General features: G+C 42.5%; 3 protein-coding genes across 3 annotated transcripts; all 3 read right to left on the bottom strand.

Moving 5' to 3' along the window:
• Window positions 1–244: 244 nt before the first annotated feature.
• LOC104418829 (coatomer subunit gamma) lies at window positions 245–7,555 on the bottom strand. Its single transcript, XM_010030279.3, has 18 exons — window positions 7,382–7,555; window positions 6,826–6,923; window positions 6,672–6,722; window positions 6,416–6,529; window positions 6,116–6,316; window positions 5,875–5,976; window positions 4,615–4,722; window positions 4,308–4,541; window positions 3,571–3,821; window positions 3,269–3,440; window positions 2,998–3,153; window positions 2,855–2,905; window positions 2,583–2,723; window positions 2,297–2,494; window positions 2,081–2,212; window positions 1,813–1,986; window positions 1,156–1,395; window positions 245–775 (listed from the first exon to the last, which is right to left on the bottom strand). Exons 1-18 carry the CDS (start codon window positions 7,425–7,427, stop codon window positions 581–583), a joined length of 2,664 nt encoding a protein of 887 aa, XP_010028581.2. The 5' UTR covers window positions 7,428–7,555; the 3' UTR covers window positions 245–580.
• Window positions 7,556–9,086: 1,531 nt separating this feature from the next.
• Window positions 9,087–12,503, bottom strand: LOC104420544 (proline-rich receptor-like protein kinase PERK7). Its single transcript, XM_039301735.1, is given in 11 exon segments — window positions 9,087–9,600; window positions 9,690–9,851; window positions 9,959–10,097; window positions 10,299–10,375; window positions 10,493–10,563; window positions 10,660–10,746; window positions 10,866–11,402; window positions 11,525–11,704; window positions 11,751–11,883; window positions 11,886–12,072; window positions 12,208–12,503. Coding segments are annotated over 10 exon segments (1,740 nt in total). The 5' UTR covers window positions 11,997–12,072; window positions 12,208–12,503; the 3' UTR covers window positions 9,087–9,357.
• A 715-nt stretch (window positions 12,504–13,218) lies between these two features.
• Window positions 13,219–20,184, bottom strand: LOC104418828 (SWI/SNF complex subunit SWI3D). The gene is made up of 7 exons (XM_010030277.3): window positions 19,582–20,184; window positions 18,368–18,894; window positions 16,611–17,270; window positions 15,182–15,345; window positions 14,461–15,098; window positions 13,912–14,099; window positions 13,219–13,824 (listed from the first exon to the last, which is right to left on the bottom strand). The coding sequence occupies exons 1-7, from the start codon at window positions 20,021–20,023 to the stop codon at window positions 13,498–13,500; spliced, it is 2,946 nt and encodes a 981-aa protein (XP_010028579.2). The 5' UTR covers window positions 20,024–20,184; the 3' UTR covers window positions 13,219–13,497.
• Between the last annotated feature and the right edge of the window lie 182 nt (window positions 20,185–20,366).

The raw sequence follows: 20,366 nt of genomic DNA, 5'->3' as shown, positions 1-20,366 counted from the left end.
TCATAGCCTATTGCCATGGGAAGGCTTGTGCTAACCCTAGCCGTGATGTGACGAGCCCACTAACAATTGGGCCTATGGCAAACCACAGGGCCACGCCAGCCCGGGTCTACAACGTGAGGGGCCAACTAACAAAATGGGCCCTACTGCGCCAGAGGTGGCCTGATTGCGCGAAGCATGGCCTATTCACTGCGCCACCGCTAGAAAATTTAGATTAATCAGAGCAGGATTCACTTCTCCCAGCCATTCACGCTCTGTTCGAGCCATAACACCAACTGCATACACAAGTAAGCCTTGAAAAGGAAAATACATGGCGAGGAAATTATAAAAAATAAAAGAATCTGAATCCGAGTAATGAAAGGCAAACACTACTAGTTGGGAAAACAATGAGCTAATGTTATAACAGCTCAGATCTCATTACATTCCGCATGAATAATTAAACGGGCACAAGCTCGGACCATTCTGTTTTTCCTACCTGGAAGTGGGCTTTACCAACATGCCTCCATCCACCTGTAGTGTAGTCTCTTTAGATGTACAAAATTGCAAAGGCTGAATATCTGACGAGTACCTCCACAATAGCAAACTAGCCACTCGCCACGATCTCGTGAATGGTGTTGCTGACATTTTCATCCTCGGACCTGACCGCTAATTTCATTGCAACCTCATTTTGACCACTGATTCCGAACGATAATCGCACAAGAACCTTCACGTTTCCGATAAATACACCAGACAACAGGCACGTATGTGACCTAGAATTGCTTGGGACGGCCTCGGTGCCCTAAAAGAAGAAAAAGAACACTAATTAAGCCCACTCAGAGACAAAGCATGAAAACCTAGAGTGAACTGCCTGTGCACACCTAAAATAAAGCTAAAAGCGAGGTCCTCACATGTGACAATTCAGCCTTATTATTATCTCTTTTTAACGGATAGTGGACGCAAATTTTTCACAGACGTGCACATTTCTAAATCTAGGACAAGTGCCTTAATAGAACAAGTAGATTTCTCTAAAATCACCAGCATCGCCTTTTACAGGTCAAATGAGGTAGATATCCTAATGCTCTGCGCATAAACCTCCATCATGTTCATGCCTTTCAAGATAGCATTGAAAAAGAAAGTCGCATGACCGCCGAGGGATGCAATTATTGCAAATAGAAGTACCTCACATGGCTGCATTCCAAGAAGGTTCACGACGGCATTCACAGCCTCAGCAAGACTTTCCCTTGAGCCCAGGCCATATTCATCTACCCGCTCACCCTCTGGGTCCATGCTTTCCCATGCATTACGGAAATTGGACACCCCAACTTTTTGCATGTAATCTGCTGCAACAACCTCAAGGTCCTCCAGCTGATATTCATCTTCTACGCCATCTTCCTCTGCCTCACCAGTAGTTGGATCCACCTGATTCAAAATTAAGATTCCACAATGACGATGGAAAAGGATACTCAAACGCTCATCCTTGTGCTATCTTTGACAACAAGAACCGAAAACTGGTCACACCCAAAGATTAATAAGCTTTTGACTGAGCTTTCTACTGAGTACCAAATAATAAGCAGCCAACTACATCCTTTTCTCTAACGTAATATTGCTTTCCAAGAGCAAATAGTCTTAACATTAGTTGACAGTGAAACTAAAAAGAACCACGTCTGCGAGGATCTCAAAAAAGATGACAGCTAAAACAAGTACAAACCATTTTCCACGTATTAGGGATATCTAGCTATGTTCAACTTTTACGGTCCTCATGCATGCAAATAAAACTGGTAAATCTTTTTAGTATATCCTTGTCCAGGACTTTTTTTTTTTTGGCAGAACCTATACCTCTTTAACGATGAACTTCAACACATTAGAGAATTTTCCTACAGCAGGAACTCCATCTGTCTTTTCAAATGCCACAAAGGTCTGTCCAGGTGAATCATAAGGAAGAGATTTTAGTGGCTTGGATGCAACTTCAGAGAATTCCTCTGCTTCTGAGGCATCTACAACAACCGTGACCTGCAATATATATATATATATAAAAATGGTCATAATCACAGCGAGTCTTGAGCAGTGCTGAAAACAAGAGAGGCAGCAACAGGCTGAACATTACATTCTCCAGTAATTGCTCTGGGATAGTATTTGTGCAGTTGTATTGGAATAGGACATGGTGATCAAAAATGTGCTTAACAACATTAACGGCATACTCGGTTTCTGCTTCCGTCAGTTCAACTGGGGCAGAAGACTGGCAAGAGAAAATGACATGTTAATTTTACTCTTAAGAATTTCAATTATAACACTTCAATGCTTCAAAGAACTGCCAAAGAACCTTAAAGAGTTTGCCATAGCTTGCAAATTCAGGAATTGAAGAGAGCAGCTTGTCGTAAGCATCAACAGCAGCAGAGGGGGCAGTGGGAGGAGCACCAAGACCTATAGGCTTTTTCCCTGGTGCTTTCTTTTCAGCAAGTGGCTGAGCCTTTATCTCCTTGGGTACAGAATTAATGTCAAATGGCTGATCTGATGGCTCCTGTGTTCAAAATATAACTTGAGTTGCATTTAACAGCAGGCAAAAGTAAGAGGGGCATGTAAAAGTTAGAGGGGCATGTAAGACTTACATAATTTCTCAGACTTGTTTCTAAGTTGACAAGCGGAATGTCCAGTGAGTCAAAAAGAAACTCTTTTACATCATTATCAGTTTCAGCAACTGAACCATCAGCTCCAAGTGTATTCAAGTATAGTGTAGCCCTATCGCGAACCTTAAAAGGAAGACAAAATCATAAGAAAAGTTTCCGAGTAATACATTTCTTAATGGAAAAAGGGCCTCAAATATAAAGAATTACCAATTAAGGGGTGCAAGGATGAAGGTAGCAATACCCAGAAAACATACCTCATCATCACTGTCAAAAAGACAACGCCTCAACAGGACAATAATGCGAGGCTGCAGTAAAAAATTCTACAGTGTTAAATAGAGAAGTCCAAGATCCCAAATAAGCAAAACAAACGTAAGGCAAAGAAAGCAGTTCACTGCACCTTCAATGAATCAACCGTAGCACCAAACTTAGCCAATGTGGTTACAGCACAGGCACGAACAGTTGCATTCTCAAGATGTACACGATTATAAATGTACCGAATAAATTTGCTGGGATCCGCGGTTTTTGGCCCTTCAATCCCCAGGAAATGGAGAATCTAACAATTACATGAAGAATAAGATTAAAGTTCGACACAACTAATGAAACAAGGGAAAAATCAGAATGCCAAGCACAAAAAAAAAAAAAAAAAAAAAAAAGAAGCTTATTGACACCTGTGTTGAGAGGTAAGTAAATTCACAGTCTTCAATGAATTCACACAGATGAAGCAACCCAATTTCTTTTGCCTCTTGTATATCTCTTATTAGAATCACAATTGAATCGACAATTGCCTTTTTATACTCAAATCCACCTTCTTCCCTGAGTATATTACTAAGGAAGTTCATCCTGTCAACATAAAGCACCAGAGAAAAAAGCCGTTAGTTTGTTGATTATATAGGAATATAGAAAGCAAAAATGTGTGGTGAGAACTAATTCAATTGTCGGAAAAGGAAGAAGGGTGGAAGATGTTACTCACAAGGATCTATACTTCAAGGGAAATTTTATGCACAACGATCTTATGGCTTCAACCACAACAATTTTGAATTCATCAGCAATGTCTGACATGAAATTTGTGATCTGTTTCATCAGACGGTCAACGCTTGATTCATTTCCAGTCTTCAGAAGGGTGGTGATTGCCAGTGTGGCAATGCTTCGGTTCTGGTCAGAGATTAAACTCTCCATATCTATGTTGCAGTTAGTGACAGCCATAGGATGCGTCATTGCCACCTGCAGAGAAGTTCTACCACATTCAAATCAATTCTAGAAAAGCAAAAGTCAATCAGTACCGCATGGGGAAGGAATGCAATGTATCACGATAAGCGTGGGCTTTTGGACATTCTGTAGCTTTCCTTTGGATGTGTAACAGTCTTGTTTCAGAATATTCATTGTAGATACAAAGGAAATATTATTATGACAAAACCATATAAGTAACACACGTCTACCAGACAATTAGATTGGCCTCAAAAGACGAGTCCAAGGTTAACAAGTAAATTGGCCTCAATAACCTTGTTATCAACATCTCCTTCATCTTATACAGTATACTATGGCTGCACTCCACCTTATTAATGTCTAGTTAATTATTTCTTGCTTTTCATAAAAGTCATGTAAATTCTCTTTTTCTCTTTACTTCATAAAAATTGAAAATCCCATGCTTAAGAAAGTTATGACGAGGAAAAAAGACTTTTTGGAGCACAAAGGAAAACCAGGTCATACCTTGTTCAAAGTACGCACAGCTGCAAATCTCAAAACTGGCTTGGAAGAACTTAAAAATAGCTGAAGGACAGTAATTGCTGGAGTCAATTCGCGGTTTGTCACACCACTAAGTTCCGTAATTGCTCTTGCAGCCTCCAAAATCACCATTTCAGACTTATGGCGAAGACAGCTTTCAAGATAATCATAAAATGGCCTTTCTCCAGTTTGGAAGTTATTGGCTGACTCACGAATGACCTGTCGTAGTATTGTCTGTAAGATAATGATGGGAACCCAAAATGGTATTTCTATGTCTTATCAGAGGACATACCTGACTAGCATAACGTACTAACAGGCATTGTGCCAGAGGAGAGCGAACAGTTCCCCTAGTCAAGCTGGTAACTAACTTGCTAACAGCAAGTCTGTCATTCTGCCGAATCTGCAAGTTATAGGAAGATGTGAAAAATGTTCCGGCAACTAACAAATCTAGGAGAAGTACTTGTCAATGCACAGTATTATTTAGCCATATTATTTAGCCATATTTTCTCCATTCCCACAAGTTCTCTTTTAGAATTTACATGGTAACAAATTCAAAAGCCAAAAATAAGACAAGCTTAAACAAATAAAATGAGAAGATCAACATCTTTGTCTCTAAACAAAACTACAAAAAGGACGCAGTTAAATCAACCGTGATGTTTCATGGTCCATAACTATGTTGAAAACTATACAAACTTAATAAGAACAACCCAGTTTTACGGCACCTATCACTTGCCTGTCAATTTAAAGTAAAACTTTTTATTCATACCCCAACCTTTTTTTGTCCCTCGTCTATTTCCTACATAATTCCTAGCATATGCTATAGTCATGTTAGTCCTTAAGTTATGCTGTGCCCACAATAAAAGGCAAAAGCTACTTCTACACGTTCAAAAGCTGAAAGAGTAGTTCATTGCAGTTTGTTGACCTACCTAATGGAGACATAAGCCTCCCCTTAGACCTCCTTTAATGCGGAAACAACTAAATTTAGTTTTATGGTGGCTACTCATAATGGTAGTCTTAAAATGAAAATATAAAGGGATGAAACATGGCATGCCAAAAGAGTTTCGGTGGATCTCTGGATTGTAGAGGAACATCATAGTAAAGGGAATATCCTGAATAGTTGAAAACAAGGAAACAAGATGCGCACAAGAAACACAGAAAAAATGAACGAAAACAATACACTTAGCTGCCAGCATGAATAACACTACTCACTACTGATACTACTCTGAAAGAAAATCAGCTCAATGAATCAGATTGTTTGAGAGTTGATCAGGCTTCTGAAAATGAGTTATCTTCCAGTTCTCATTAGCAAAACAGAGAAGTTATTGTGGAGAAGAAGGTGTCAAAAGGCAGCATGCCAGTTCATCACTAACAACACCTAATCAGATGTTGCAGACATTCACCTCCACCAGAGAGGAGCACAAAGTACAGAGACATCCAAAAGGTTCCATTTGCTCATACATATAGTGCAAGTGCAATCTACATAATGAAAAAATAAAAAAGGAAACCATCCATCAAAATGGATGTGACAACCAGCAATGAGCATCTAGCGTACCTGATGAAGCAAAGCCAAGGCATGGAACTGTACAAGGGCGGCCCTTGATTGGACAGCCTCCTGAACTTCATTACTCCACCTTTTCACAATTTCGGGATTTGTCTATAGAAACAAAATAATTGCTAATGGGGCACTTCTCTTATAATAAAAAACATGTAAACATGTATTCTTGTTGGTGTATATGTGCAGAAACTGAGATAAATATTTGTATGATCAGTAACAAGATAATAACAAAAATAACCTGAAGTATATGGATCCCACTGACTAAAGCTGCACTAGCAACCACAGGATTCTTATCAACTATAGCTTGTTTCAAGTATCGCTCAATCTGGCCCAGAAGGGTTCCATCTGTGATCTGACATAGAACACGAATAGCATTGGCTCGGTACACATCAGTCCTGCTGGTCATGTCTTTCATGAGAGAGCTTGTCACCATGATGACCTTTGATAAAGAAATATCTCGAGCAAGTTAGTAATACAGCGCAAGAAGATGTCATGGCATTCAACATCAGGCCTGCTGAAACATAATAAATCGTGGCACCTCATCAGAGGAAGGAGAGATCTCCTTGATCATCAGATAAACCATTCTCCTCAATCCAATATCCCTCGATTGGAAAAGTTTCGTGACAGCGAAAAACACTTCCGTGGCTTCTACCTGCATATCAAATCCAGATTTTGACAGAGAAGAACAATTTCACCCATCAATAAGATGAGAATGAGCTTGCAAACACCCAATGCAGGAAACTCGAAAGTCATGAAAAATAAAACCAGTATCAAACTACAAAGGAGAATCTGACCTTTGTGAATGTTTCCCCTTGGTTCAGTAGATATAGAAGCTTCGTAATGACCTGAAATTCGGGACAAAAAGGACCACAACAGTTAGCCTCCGCACTGTGAACAAGCAACAGATACAACTGCAAACACGGAAATCAGGCTCGGTTAGGCTCGGACCTGAGAGCATCTCCTCGGATCCAGCTGGGGATCATGGAAAACCCTAGCCTCCTGAAGAACAGCTCCTTTCTCAATCCCGAGAAACGGAGAGTATTCAGCTGCATCACATTCAAGCAAAACACAGTCAAAGGCAGTAGAGCAAACCGGAAATGAAGAGGCAGCAATGCACCGAAAACAGAAAAGTTAGTCCCAATCGACAAAGGACGGGCATCGAGTCCCAATTCCTCCGCGAGAACTCCGAAAACGGAATTCCGATCGGACAACAGCGATTCCACCGATCTTCGACCACCCGACCGATAACTTCCGCCAATCGAATGGCCCTAAAGCGAGGAACGCGCGACAAATACTGATCGGATCGACGAGGATCCACCGGATCAGCTGCAACGACCCCGACGCCGGCAGCGCATCAAGCCGGATCCTCCGCCAAAGCACGCGTCTCGATAGAAGACGGATCTAGAGGGCGGCCGGGAAAGCGGTCCCCGCAGGCCCGACCCGACGCTCGAGGGGGAAACGGCGATTCAGATCGGGGAACAGTACGGTTCGACGAGCTTTTTACCTTCTTCATCGCGGTCGTCGTCCTTCTTCGCGAACGGCTGGGCCATCGCCGACGAGGGAGATACGCGGATCCGAGCGACACGCGAGGGAGAGCGAGCGAGAGAGGGAGAAAGGGAGAAGAGGAGAGAGAGAGAGGGAGAGGGGTGCGTTTACGCAGGGGGGTGTGAAGGTGCAGTTGGTGAAGCTAATTGAACAGGGCTCGACGATGAACTGCAACCCCAGCTCCGATTCAGTATACGGGTTCAGTTCCAAAGGCACTTGATTAAAGAATTTTTGTGTTTTTATTTTTTTGGTAAGGAAGAATTTTTGTGTTTTTATTTATCTACAAATGAACTGCGATTTGAGTTTTCATTTTATGACCAAAACTTTTATTTTATGCATGACTAAATTTAATTTGTGATCAGCAATAGCTATTGAAGGCGATTATTATTGTGATTATTCAATATAAGTAAAATCTGTGTTGATCCTAGAACTCGTAACAACGTAGATTTAAAGTTCCATATTATGTATGATAAATTCTAGATTCTAAAAAATGATAAATATGTTTCAAAGGATAAATTTCATATTCTAAGCGAAACATGTACGAAACTTAGAATTTGAAAATGCTCACTCCTAGGTTAAATTATATGAATTAATTCCTTTTTCTTTTTATTTTTTGATGTAATTATGCGAAAACAATATACATTTCCATATGCATATTTTATTAAACCTGGCCTTGCAGCCCAACACAACATAACTTGACGTGGGCACAAATTTTTTTTTTTTTTTTGGGTCGAAGTGGACACAGAGTTCACGGAGTATAGTTTTATGCCAATTTTGTTCGTATGAAAAGAATAGGATTTTTGTGCATTTAACGGAGACTTAACAAATGGCAACTTATGAACTGGTTATGCCTGAAAAGATAGTTTCATTACGACATGGAATTATGGAAAATCAACTCTATATAATTGCTTTCACATAACGTAAGTGTGTGTTAATTCATAACACGAAATGAGGTGATGTTAGGAAAATATGATTTGCTCCTGAAGTGAAATCAGTGAATGTGAATTTACATTAATCGCATTGCTATGCTAAAAGGGTTGTTTAGGAAATCGTGATCCCTAAGAAAGATGAGATTGCCACGCATGGGCCTTTTTCTAGGACGAAATTTACAGTCGGAGGCAAAGGAGATTACAAAAAAAGAAAAAAAAATCTCACTGATGGGTATACCTTCCACTTATGACTTTTTACATACCTCTACTTTTTTAAATGTCATTCACATGCACTTCTAAACAAATCCCAACATTAAAAATACTAAGTCATGACCCTTGCACACTCATTTTAGCATCTAAATGTCATTCACATGCACTTCTAAACAAATCCCAACATTAAAAATACTAAGTCATGACCCTTGCACACTCATTTTAGCATCTTAGATGGTAAGTGGTTTCGTCTTTGGCTGGTTTGAGTGTTTGGGATGGATGTGAGAATTTAGAACTCGAACATAAATATTTTGACAAAGATAATGACCTTTTTGCCTATAGGGATATAAAGATGATTGATGTATACGTGCAAAGTGGTATCCCAAATCAAAACTCGAGAATGCATTTGGTATTTTCAAAAGCAAAGGGAACTAAGTGGTAATTGGGTAAAATGTGGTTTAATTTCTATATGTTCACACGAGTCGACTAAAAATAAAAATTACCTCTATCTATTACTCGTTATCTAGCCACATATGACCAATCCGAAGCTACATAAACAGGTCGTTGATGTCATACGAACCTGAACTGTATGTCATCCTACGAAACGCCAGTTTACACACGACATCTACGAAAACGCCAATAAGTTGTTCGACAGCTGGGATCGTAGATCACTTATGAAAAAAAGAAACAAATTTCGGCATCGATCAAGAACTTCTCAGGATTCGAAGAGAGAGGGAGACATTCACATTGCTGAGCCTGCCACGTCGAGAGATGCTTGAGACAGGATCGACCCCGCTCAAAGGTTCTCGTTCTTGCTCAACTCGCGGGAGTCACTGCCGGTCGAAGAAACGGAAGGATTACGTCCGTAATCACTGCTGACATCTAGTTCGCCGTTAAGAGCGCTTTCTCTAAGCATTTTCATGTCCGAAATGTAGGAACCTGTCCCATTGCTGCTGCCTTCGAAAGTCGAGCTGTTGATTGGCTTCGCCCACTCGTGCATTTCGTCTAATGAGACATCGCCTTGGAGCGCATGGACGATCTGTTTCGAAGATAAGTTCCATTAGCTTTGTGGTTTCTTAACAGCATGATATTGATGTCCATCATTTCCCTCATAATTTTTGTCCATACCTGACTCATTCGGGGCCTTCTCTTGGAAGAGCGTCTGATGCATGCGCCGGCGCAAGCAACCATGCGTGCCATCTCCTGAGGGACATAGCTGTCCTGTAGACGCGGATCCACCAACTTGCCGTAATCTCCCTCCGCCAGAGCAGTTGTGATGATCGGTGTTGCCTGGTCACGCAGAAACACAATAAATCTTGTCAAGTTCAATCTAACGTATGAGCAAACACATTAGATATGAATGCTCGTTAAGCCAATGAAGTGAGAGGTTTGCGAACCCAATCCACGAGGCTGTCGTCCATATCGGCGTCAATGGGGCGTTTTCCAGTTATTAGTTCCAAGAGCATCACTCCGAAAGAGAAGACATCAGATTTATCAGTCAACTTGCCGCTCGCTGCATACTCCGGAGCTAAATATCTGCATTAATAGACTCTCTTTACACCAATAGAAAGATCGAAAAAGACTCCAAATGAGTCGTCAACTGATTTCCTAATTTGCGCCGGTTGAGTTTATCATTATCATCACTAAAACAAAGCATCTGTTACCCTAACTAAGTCAATAACTATTTCATGAGATGCATGTGTATTTGTAAGAACATAGCTTAATGCTTATTCTCACCCAAATGTCCCCATCACCCGCGTCGACACGTGAGTATGATTGTCCGTAGATAGCTTGGCAAGGCCAAAATCAGACACCTAAAATTCGCATAGTATGAAATCATTAGACTGCTGGTCCAAGGCCAAAGGACACTGTACCACCATCATAACGGCTCAAATGACATGAAATTTAAGATGGGCAACTATTGTTCTCACCTTGGCTTCAAAGTTGAAATCGAGTAGTATGTTCGCAGCTTTGATATCCCGGTGAATGATTTTTGGGTGACCTAATCAATATCAGTTGAACAAGTTTAACATACAACTGAGGAAGAGAGCGTGAAGAAAGTCGATTTCGGAGTTTAGCTATCAAGTAGCGAACTTACAATCTTCATGGAGGTAAGCAAGTCCTCTGGCTGCACCCAATGCTATTCTATGCCTGATCGGCCAGTTCATGACAGGGCGATCCTTCCCTATATAGATATTTTAGTGAAGCAACAGATCGATGAAGTCCATCAATTCTGCTTTAAATTCTAACATTCAAATACCTTACTAGTGCATTAGCACTGGGGTAGAAATTTGCAGAACTTACCGTGGAGATGATATTCAAGGGTGTTATTGGGCACAAACTCGTAAATCAATATCCTTTGGCTCTCCGCAATGCAATAACCCACGAGAGACACGAGGTGGCGATGGTGCACGCGGCTGATGATCTCAACCTCTGCCTGCAACTCGCGGTCCCCTTGCCCACTACCGCTCTTCAGCGACTTCACTGCTATCTCCTTCCCGTTGGGCAACACCCCTTTGTACACATAGCCGTACCCGCCTTCTCCCAACAAGTTCACCTGCGAGAACCCTCCAGTCGCAGCTGCTAGCTCCTCGTACGTGAAGGTACTCTGCGTGAACCCTAATGCAAAGGACGGGGGAGGTGGCGGCAACGGCGGGCCATGTGGGCCAGAGAACTCCGAGCTCGGCTGGCCACTGCTTGCTGACGGCGGTGGATGTGACCAACTGCCATACCCCGTGCTCATCGCCCCCTGAGGTGAAGGTACCTTGACCATGTGTTCCATGGGTGGATTGTGTTGCCAATTCGCCGGCTGACGCTGTGGGCCACTGTAATAATCACTGACTGTTTGGCAATGGCGCCAAAAGTGAGGAATGAATTTCATATAAATTGGGAAACTCAAATCATTTCAGGACAATGTAAAGGCGAGAAACATAATTGTGATTTGGTTTGAAGAGTGATCTTACATCTGGATCCGTTGGAGTTGTCCCTATAATAGTTCATTTGATCGTGCGGTCTCCTCCTCTTTCTAGCGCATGACCAGACAAACGCAAGCATGATCAGTAGCAACAATCCTCCTCCAACTGCCAATCCCACAATGAGGGGCGCATTGGGCGACGAGCTGGGGCTAGAAGAGTTGGACGGGGAATGCGACGGTGGCGTGCGGGTGCGACGGTGGTGCTAATGATCGCCGTGGAGGAGGAGGCGGAGGCGGGGGTGGCGGAGGAGGAGGAGGCGGTGGTGGGGAGGGAGGAGAATTGGATGATTTAGGAGGTGGTGGAGGGGAACGTGAGCCGTTCGGGGGAGGGGGAGAAGACTTTGAATCTTTGGGGGAGGTGGAGAAGAGGCCGGTGGCGGCGGGGGTGATGCTGAGGGTGGAGGCGGGGGTGAAGGCGATGGCGGCGGAGATGAAGACGATGGCAGCGGTGGCGAAGCCATCAGGAGGAGACTCCGATCAAGAAAACTGTGGAGACCGTGACGGAGAACCCCCTCCTCTTCCTCCAAGCGATGAGTCCTGGCAAAAGATGAACGAGAGATGAAGCCAGGAACCGGTCTCTAGGATTCCGGTAACGTGAACATGAACGCCCTAGCCATTCTAACACAAACAATCCGTTGGATTGCAGTAGATGAACAGGTTGGAAGAGAGTACCTGTCGGAGAAATTCTCAAAGGAGTGCAAAGAGGCAACGCATGGCAGGAGACTCTTCAACGAAAAGGGGAACCCCTGTTTGTATCTCGTCTCCCCAACTCCTCCGAAAAGGGGCGATCTTGGCTCTCAGGTTTTTGCTATTTTTGCGCGGCTTCCAACATCGATATTCGTCTTGTCTCTCCACATTGCGCATCCACGACACCTTCTTCTCTCTTCCCCCCTCCACGGCTTGCTTCATTTGGCAAGCGAAACGATTCTAGCCGGACGTTTTGACATTAGGGGAACTGTTGGGTTGAATCCTTGGTCCAACCTGGAATTCCCGAGCATTCGTTCGTTGTCTTATTGTTGCCTTGGCCACTTGTTTTTTTCTGTTAAGGGCAGCCGTTGCCCCTATAATTACCTTTTCCGTTGCCCGTTGTCGGAAGATGATTTGAAAATAAACTCGAGGTGTCATATTCGATATTGTTATTAAAGATGTCCGATAGTATCTAACATACCTTACAAATATCAACCAACATCATCAAAATTCTAATTCTAAATGATGGCATCCAAACACTGGCTCTGGATTGGGACACGTGTTGTGTTTCAATGAATTGGAGAATCGCTAGAACGACATAGATAAATAATTTTACTTCATTTTTAGCCAAGCATTTGTTTTTTCTAATATTATGTTTGCTCACTTTGGCTTTAGAATCATGTATAGGTTTTCCGTTTGTAGAATAAACTAAACTTATGAAATTACTTATTGACAGATTCTTTCCTGTGAACTTAAATTATATTCCAGCACTCCTAGATCATGCACGTCAAGCTCTTTAATCATATTACAATCTATAGGAGCTTATGATCGTGAAAATAATTTATAATAGTGCAAACACGAATGGTTTGAAAAAGAAAGGTGAAAAAAAAGGAGGGAAGAGAGTTATCCAGAATGAAGAATATGAATGGGAGGAGAGTTCTTGAGATGGTGACATAGGTTCTTCTCCCTTACCTCTACTTTGATGTGTAATACAGATATAGATAAATTTCTCACATTGCACATAGTTTTGCAGCCCTACTATAATGGATTAGGTACATGACTACAACCACGTTCACATCTCAGATTCAGGAACAGATGTAACCCATAATCAAGGAACCTAAAGGAAAAAAGAACTGCAGCCAAAGGAGGTATACACGGATAGTTCCTCACTTAATCTCGTGGAAGTCGATTAATTGCAAGAACGTAATCACATTCGCATAAACTTTCATTGACATTAATTCTGTCTCCACAGAGCATGTTTACATCCTAATAAATTCAACCTCCTGCAGTTGATGTTGATACAAATGGGTTAGAAGGGTTGGGCGCCACGTTTCCCGGCGGTCTCAGAAGAGGTGGTCTTTGGGAAGGCATGCTTGTTGGGGCTCTTGGAGCCAGGTTTGCCATATTCATGGGAATTCTATTGGCAGGCAGCGTTGCCGGATTGGGTCTAGAGGAGGAACCTGAATAACCTAGCCGAGCTGCAATTATCTGCGCTCTCTCGTGGTACAACCTCTGTCTTGCCCTCTCCAGTTGTTCCCTCACTCTCATTGTCACGTTCTCTACTTCATTGTAAAATGCCAGCTTCATCTCCACTTTATGCAACTATTTCATCAATGAACAGTCAGAAAGAGATGCGATGGCAAATTGCAAGAGGCTACAGCTTTTTAACTCATATGGATAAGAAAATACCTGCTTTTCTGCCAATAATAGAGCAAGGTGTCGGATTTGATCTAGCTCATGGTCTGCGAGAAGTTTTGCCTTCACTGCAGCTGCTGAAAGAGCAGAAGCTGCAGCACGCTTTAGTTTGTCCATAGAGTCATATTTTGTTGCTGCACGCTCATGGTCCCCTTTCCCGTCTTTAAGTTGATCCTCAGTTGCTGAAATAAGTATAGAGACGCCAATGAATAAATAGAAGCATTCTGCATCTCCAATAGTGAATTACTACTGAAAAAATCCACTAGTTCCGCTCCTCACTAAAAAAGATGATTGGCTTTTTAATTCTGCGCATTCCACGACATTTATATTCAAATTCACAAGCATGTTCAAAAATCATCCTAAAAGGATCATCATATGTAACTACATGATAGCCAAAAGAGAAGAGACCACCTTCCCCAGTCCACCCATTCCATGAATTCCTAACATTGGAAAATGATTATGGCTTTCATGCCTTATGCAGCAAGAATAGGAGCGTGCGCGTGAGTGCGAGAGAGAGAGAGAGAGAGAGAGAGAGAGAGATACCTGATCCATTTTCCACCGCAGAATGTGACTGCTTAGTTCTAGCAGTCTCAGAATCAGAAAGATCCTTTGGCTTATCCTTAGGAAGGGACGACTCAGTAGCTGCAGATTTTTCCAGCTGCTCAATCTCATTCAATGTAACAGGGTGCCCATCGTCATTACTTATTGGATGTTCATGTCCCGCGTCATTACTCCTTGACGCCTCTTGAGATGATGGAGTTTCTCCAGCTGAACTAGATTCTGGCTGCGCAGTCTTCTCCAAAGGTAGGGAATCATTAACCAAGTCCACATTTGGAGCATGAGAAGGCTCTCCATGTTTATCATTCACTTGTGATGGTGCAGAACTGGGCGGAAGCTCTTTATCTGATGCCGAGTCATTTGATTCCTTCATGATGCCTGATTCAGAGTTCTTTAGCAGATCGGAGGAGCCCACATTAAGGTTACTATGTTTGAGTTGCTGCACTGTAGAATCTAGCTCTTTAGCAGCTTCTACAATATCTCCTGCGGAAGGATGATCACTATTTTCGCATTTCTCACCAATATTTAGATCCTCCTCACTGGTGATTGAAGGGATTATATCCTCTTTCTGCTCCTTATCAGTACCATTCTCAGGAATGACATCACCTGTTTCTTTTACAAGACTGCACACATCTTACGATAATCAGACACAAACAGGAAACAAATATTCCATAACTGAAAAAATCTTTCCTCACAAACTCCCTACCTTTGAGAACCTGCCAGCTCCTCATGATCTGGTGGGTCTTCCAAAATGAAGCAGTGTCTCATAACCAATTGCAAGCCAGGAGAATTGCCAGAAACTGATTTTAGAGAACTACGCGCAGAGGCAGCTGCAACATCAGATCCTACCAACCGTGACAGGAATCCAGCCTGCAAAAAGAAAGCCACATCATTTTCACTCATCAGGACTCAGGAGTATATTGCAAGTTGTTCAAGAACAAAAGATGAAAGCAGAATAAGGTCGTAAAACATTCCAGTAACATAGAAATGACAGCATCGCGATATACATTACTGAGCTGCTTTTATTCCCAGAAGATTTAAAAAACAATTGTGAAGCAATGTAACAAAATAATTGCTGAAGCATAAAGGAATCGAAAATTTTGTGGGGCCATTAATCATGTTGAGAATGCAAGCAAGGAGCAATTGTTTTCACATTATTGGGTACTGGATAGGCAATTGCCTGTAATATCTGGAATACACAAAGTAACGAGACAAACCAACTCATACAACAACCTGTTTAAGTTCAGTAAACAAGATGTTGGCTAATCCAAAAACAAAAGATCAAAGGTATGGGATGCAAAAAAGAAAAAGAAACAATAACGGAAAGCTGTACACATTCTTCTGTACCTCATTCAGCCTAAAATGCAGGATTTAATCAGTTTCTAGTGCTATGCTGACTATACACTTCTTTCCAACTGAAACTATTAAGCAATTGAAAAAAAGAAGCAGATACAGCCATGCACCATGAAGAGACAATAAATGAGCACAAGTATATAACGGAGGACGTATTTAAAGAAAGCAGGCCCAGCTCCCACCTCCCCCTTCTTGGTATAACATGTAAACAGCAAACATTTCAAAAGGGTAACTGCTAGCAAAGTTAACACACAGAAAATTCATCACCTGACACTGCATCTATAGGATGAAGCCGGCAACGAACATCTTGCAGCTAACGTAGAGGAAGACATCAAGTGATCCCCATGACAAATTATCACACGACCAGAAGCCAAGAAAGGGGAAGAAAGGGAGAGATAAATAATGGTTTTGCATTAAGAGAAATGCCAAGTTGCAGTGGAGGCACTCCACCAGGCAACCTTTGCAAATATAGGAAAACCTAATGTTTTCAAGGACATTCCAAATATAAGATGATATTCAACTTATTTGCTTACACCGACAAGCCCTCATAGAACTGTTAATGCCCTCCCCTCTTTCTGACGCCTTCAAAGTTTCAACATCCAGCAGGTTCATTGCAATAATTTGCAAACCTAATGACTAAATCAAAAGTCATTTTCACTTCACATAATCAAAACTCAGGCATAGTCCAGTCAACCTAAAAACGAAATATATAGCCATTTTTGCTTCAGAATAGTCATAAACCATAAATATTTCAAATCTTAGAAACATAGAGTCCACCATACCAGGGCCATGACAGGATTTCCCACTTCACCAAATGAAACAGAACTTTCAGGTGTTGAAAAGTAACCAAGAGCTTCAAATGCTTCTCTAAGAGCCTTCAAAGCAAGATTTTCTTTTATGTCCTTAACTTTCACTTCTGCATCTTCAAGCTTTGGAATATCCTGAGCAACCTTTGATTTATTAGCTTCTTCTTGACTTGAAGTTTTTTCATCAACTTTCCCTTCATGAGTATCTTCTGCTTTTGATATATCCATCGGTGAAGTCTGGGGCTGATCCTCAACTGGATCAGTCTTACCTTCTGTCCTTTCTGGGGTGTCTCTACTAATAGGTGCATCATCATTAGTCGTAGTAAGATCTGTATTTTCCTTAGAAGTCGCATCAACATCATCATCACAATCAAGAAAAGCATCCTGGATTGGCATTTGAAGAAAGTGCAAAATGCACTGAGCCTTTGTTTTTGTTGCCACATGCTCAGCAATCTCACTCCAGTTTTCTTTGTAAAGTTCCAATGCTTCCAGGATAAGCAGTGTCTCCTGATCAGTCCAATTTCCACCTGTTACACCATGTAACTCTGCAGGTTCCATAAGAATGAAGTCTGATGAAGACATGCCTGACCCGAACTTACCACTATTAAAGCAGTCAGTGCACAAATCAAAGTCTGCCTGCCATATAAAAGAATAATCAGTGAGAAAAATTTAAAGATAAACATGTAACGCTAAAGCTAAAATAAACGATAGTAGTCAACAGAGTTCCCATTCCACATCAATATCTTTTAAGTCGCAGAAGAGTTCCCAGAGTTTGTGGAGCACATTCAAGGCACTGCCATCATAAGTCACAAATTTCACATTTCATCAGATGCAGTCCTATTGATAGATAATTTTCTGATGTCTATCCAAAAGAATTAACTCCAAAAAAGTGAAGAACAGACCTTTGTATCCTAAGACCACACAGATAATGAAGCAAGTTCAGGAAAATTTTCCATGCAACAAAAACCAAATATTCCAGCACAAGCTCAGACAAGCCAAGACCACATTTTAAGTATGCTACAGGCTATAAACTGGTGAGAAAATAAAGGACCACATCTCTCCCATGATATATGAGGGCAAAGCTCAGTCAGATTCGCTGTGTCATTCAGTCAAATGCATGAACCTATGTACTCAGATCAGTAGCCATAAGATATATCAATAAATCAGATTTAAGATTAGTAACCAGCACAGGTGGCATTATTTTATCATGATAAGTGATTGCAGATAATTTTCAACTTCTCCCCTCCATCCTAGTTGGAGGTATTGTGATGCCTCCAACATGGTTTTTGATTAATGGGTAACCCACTCAAGCAATCACCCATATGTGACTTCTAACAAACATTAAAAGAAAACCCTAACTCTCTCTCTCGCGCACACACCCATCCACACACACACACCCATTTATCATGCCAAAGATAGTTCAACATTTAATAATAGATCAATTCCAATTGCATCTTTAGCTGATTATTTGTTATTTTCAATCGTATGAGTGCACCGAATTTTGGAATGCAAGATGTAGAAGAACCAAAGTTTGGGACAACGAAGCTGCAGCACCAGCAGTTTTGAGGGGGCAACATATACCAAAGCAGATAACAGTTTACAAATGGAAAAGCAGAGAATAGAGAACTCATCAAATCAGACTAGACGAAAGGGAAAGCTACCATCCTTTGCCTAAAGACTCAATGGAAAGGAACATACATGTGCACCAAATCCTCCATGCACTAAGAAATTACCTGCTTTTGACAGTGGTAACGCTTCCGAGAGCAATCAGCAGAACAAGAATTACAGTGGTACTCCACAGATGGCCCTTCTGGTTTTACTAAATCTTCAAAAATTGCAGATTCTGAAAATAACCCAGATGGCATAGGTGGAGCAGCTTGGTTATTTCTTGGGGCGATAGGAAGGCATGGTTGTGTTGCCTCAAAGCGGTATAATTTTTCAATCATAGGATCCTCCTTTGCAACTCCAATGACGTCAGCATCAGTCTTCGGTGAGTCAGATTGTAGGAAGGGATGGAAATTAATCAAACCCCAGTAATCCAGAAACTCTAAAACTTCCTGCCTAGCTTCCACGTCCCCCACTTCAAGATCTTCCAGGTCCTTCAGTTCAATCAACGATTTTGGGTTGGCCCGGAACTTCTTCATAATTTTATTGCGTATCTCCAAGTACATATTATGTGTTCGACTTTGAGATTTCCCATTGAAAAAGGAAGCTAATGCACGCTCCTCAAGAGGATGAACTTTTGTCCATGAAAACCAACCTATAAAACCCAAAGAAATGCTTGACTAAACAGATTTTTTATTCTTTTTAAAGAGAAGAGCTTCATGCAATAATATGACCTCAAAAAGTAGCACGTCATCAATCATTCTCCAAACTTGCAGAAACACAATGAACAGTTTTCACCTTAAAGATTCGAACCAACATGAGACCTCATCGAGGGGGCTCTGCTCTGTTCCAAAATAGGTTGCATAGAGTGGCTCAAAAATGCTCTACGCTGCACTACAAGTTGCATTCAACATGTCTGAATCAAAACAATGGGAAGGCCCAAGGACGAAATATCTTATCTGAATCGGAAAGAATGTACTAGTTGGTGTACAAGAAGGAAGGGCTAGGGGAACGAAAGAACAGTTTTGAGGCAATGCATCTGAATAATGAATTCAAAAGAGAAAGAAAAAGAAGAGACACCTCCATTGAACTAAAACCAACAAGAAAAAATTGCATTTTTCGAAATTTGCCCTCATTACTAACAAGACATTGCCCTTGACCACAAAACAAGAATGAACTTGTAATAATTACTAAACTGAACTAAACCTATAAGTGAAATTCAGATTCACACATTCCACTCCTCCTTCTCAAAAGAATTCACCCATCCACCTAGTAAGAAATACTTCTATATATGAAGTATAACACATCTCGGACAAGACTGATTGATCTGAACTGAACTCACCACAGTGGTTGGGAACTACATGAGCATCAGCATTTCGAGACCTAATCGCCTCGAAATCAGCTTCGATGGCCGCCTCCAGAGCCTCCCACCGTTCGCTCGCCCTCCTCGCCTCCTCGGCCTCCAGGACCTCCTGCGCCGCCTTCTTCTCCTCGCTCTTCACGGCGGCGAGGCCCCCGGCCGGCGCGGCGGAGGAGGCGGAGGCGGGGCCCTGGCGAGCTCTGGTCAGTGGCCCGTTGTGGATCTGGTGGGCGTGGGAAATGGAGCTCTTGTCGCGAGTGACCCGCTTCGACGGCGCGGACGAAGGGCCCGAGGCCCCGAGGGCGCTGGCCTTCCTCTTATGACCTCCCGCCCGGCGGCGCGTCGAGGCGGAATCCGCCGACTGGGGCTCGGCGGCGGCCGCCCCCGCCGGTAGGGTTCCGGCGTCGCGGCGCCTCTCTTCCATCCCGGAGGGAGAGAGCGCGGCCTTCGATCTCAGTGCGAAGACGAAGTTGCCCCGTCGAAGCGAATTCTCGGGGAGTTCGAAATGGTCACTGGCAGCGAGCGAGAGCCTGTCGCTAACGCCACGGCGTCGAGCATCTTCGCGTTTCGACTGCTTCCTTTGACTGGCCGCGGCCGGTTGGTGCCGATGACAAGCGGAGGGCCAACCTTCGGACGGGCCAGGCCGGGCCGGGTCGGGCTTATCTAGGAGATCGAGCCCGCCCAGTTATTGTAGGACGGGCCCGTTTAGGCGGGAACGGGGCGTCGGGCCGGGCCATTACTAGATCCCAATTGCCCATATCAGTCGG

This window comes from Eucalyptus grandis, chromosome 9, assembly GCF_016545825.1.
Source record: "Eucalyptus grandis isolate ANBG69807.140 chromosome 9, ASM1654582v1, whole genome shotgun sequence".
Lineage (NCBI taxonomy): Eukaryota > Viridiplantae > Streptophyta > Magnoliopsida > Myrtales > Myrtaceae > Eucalyptus > Eucalyptus grandis.
Note: the sequence above shows the minus strand (reverse complement) of the source record. Positions and strands in the feature narration are given on the sequence as shown.

Bases quoted from the DNA above. Each gene is read 5' to 3' on its own strand.
- LOC104418829 (XM_010030279.3), bottom strand. From the start codon at position 7,427: ATGGCCCAGCCGTTCGCGAAGAAGGACGACGACCGCGATGAAGAAG. The intron at 2,906-2,997 runs GTGCAGTGAACT...TTTTTACTGCAG, and splicing joins CTACGGTTGATTCATTGAAG to CCTCGCATTATTGTCCTGTT. The intron at 2,724-2,854 runs GTATGTTTTCTG...CTTCCTTTTAAG, and splicing joins TTTTTGACAGTGATGATGAG to GTTCGCGATAGGGCTACACT.
- LOC104418828 (XM_010030277.3), bottom strand. From the start codon at position 20,023: ATGGAAGAGAGGCGCCGCGACGCCGGAACCCTACCGGCGGGGGCGGCC. The intron at 17,271-18,367 runs GTAATTTCTTAG...TTTATATGGCAG, and splicing joins GTTACCACTGTCAAAAGCAG to GCAGACTTTGATTTGTGCAC. The intron at 14,100-14,460 runs GTATCTCTCTCT...TACTTATTTCAG, and splicing joins TGCGGTGGAAAATGGATCAG to CAACTGAGGATCAACTTAAA.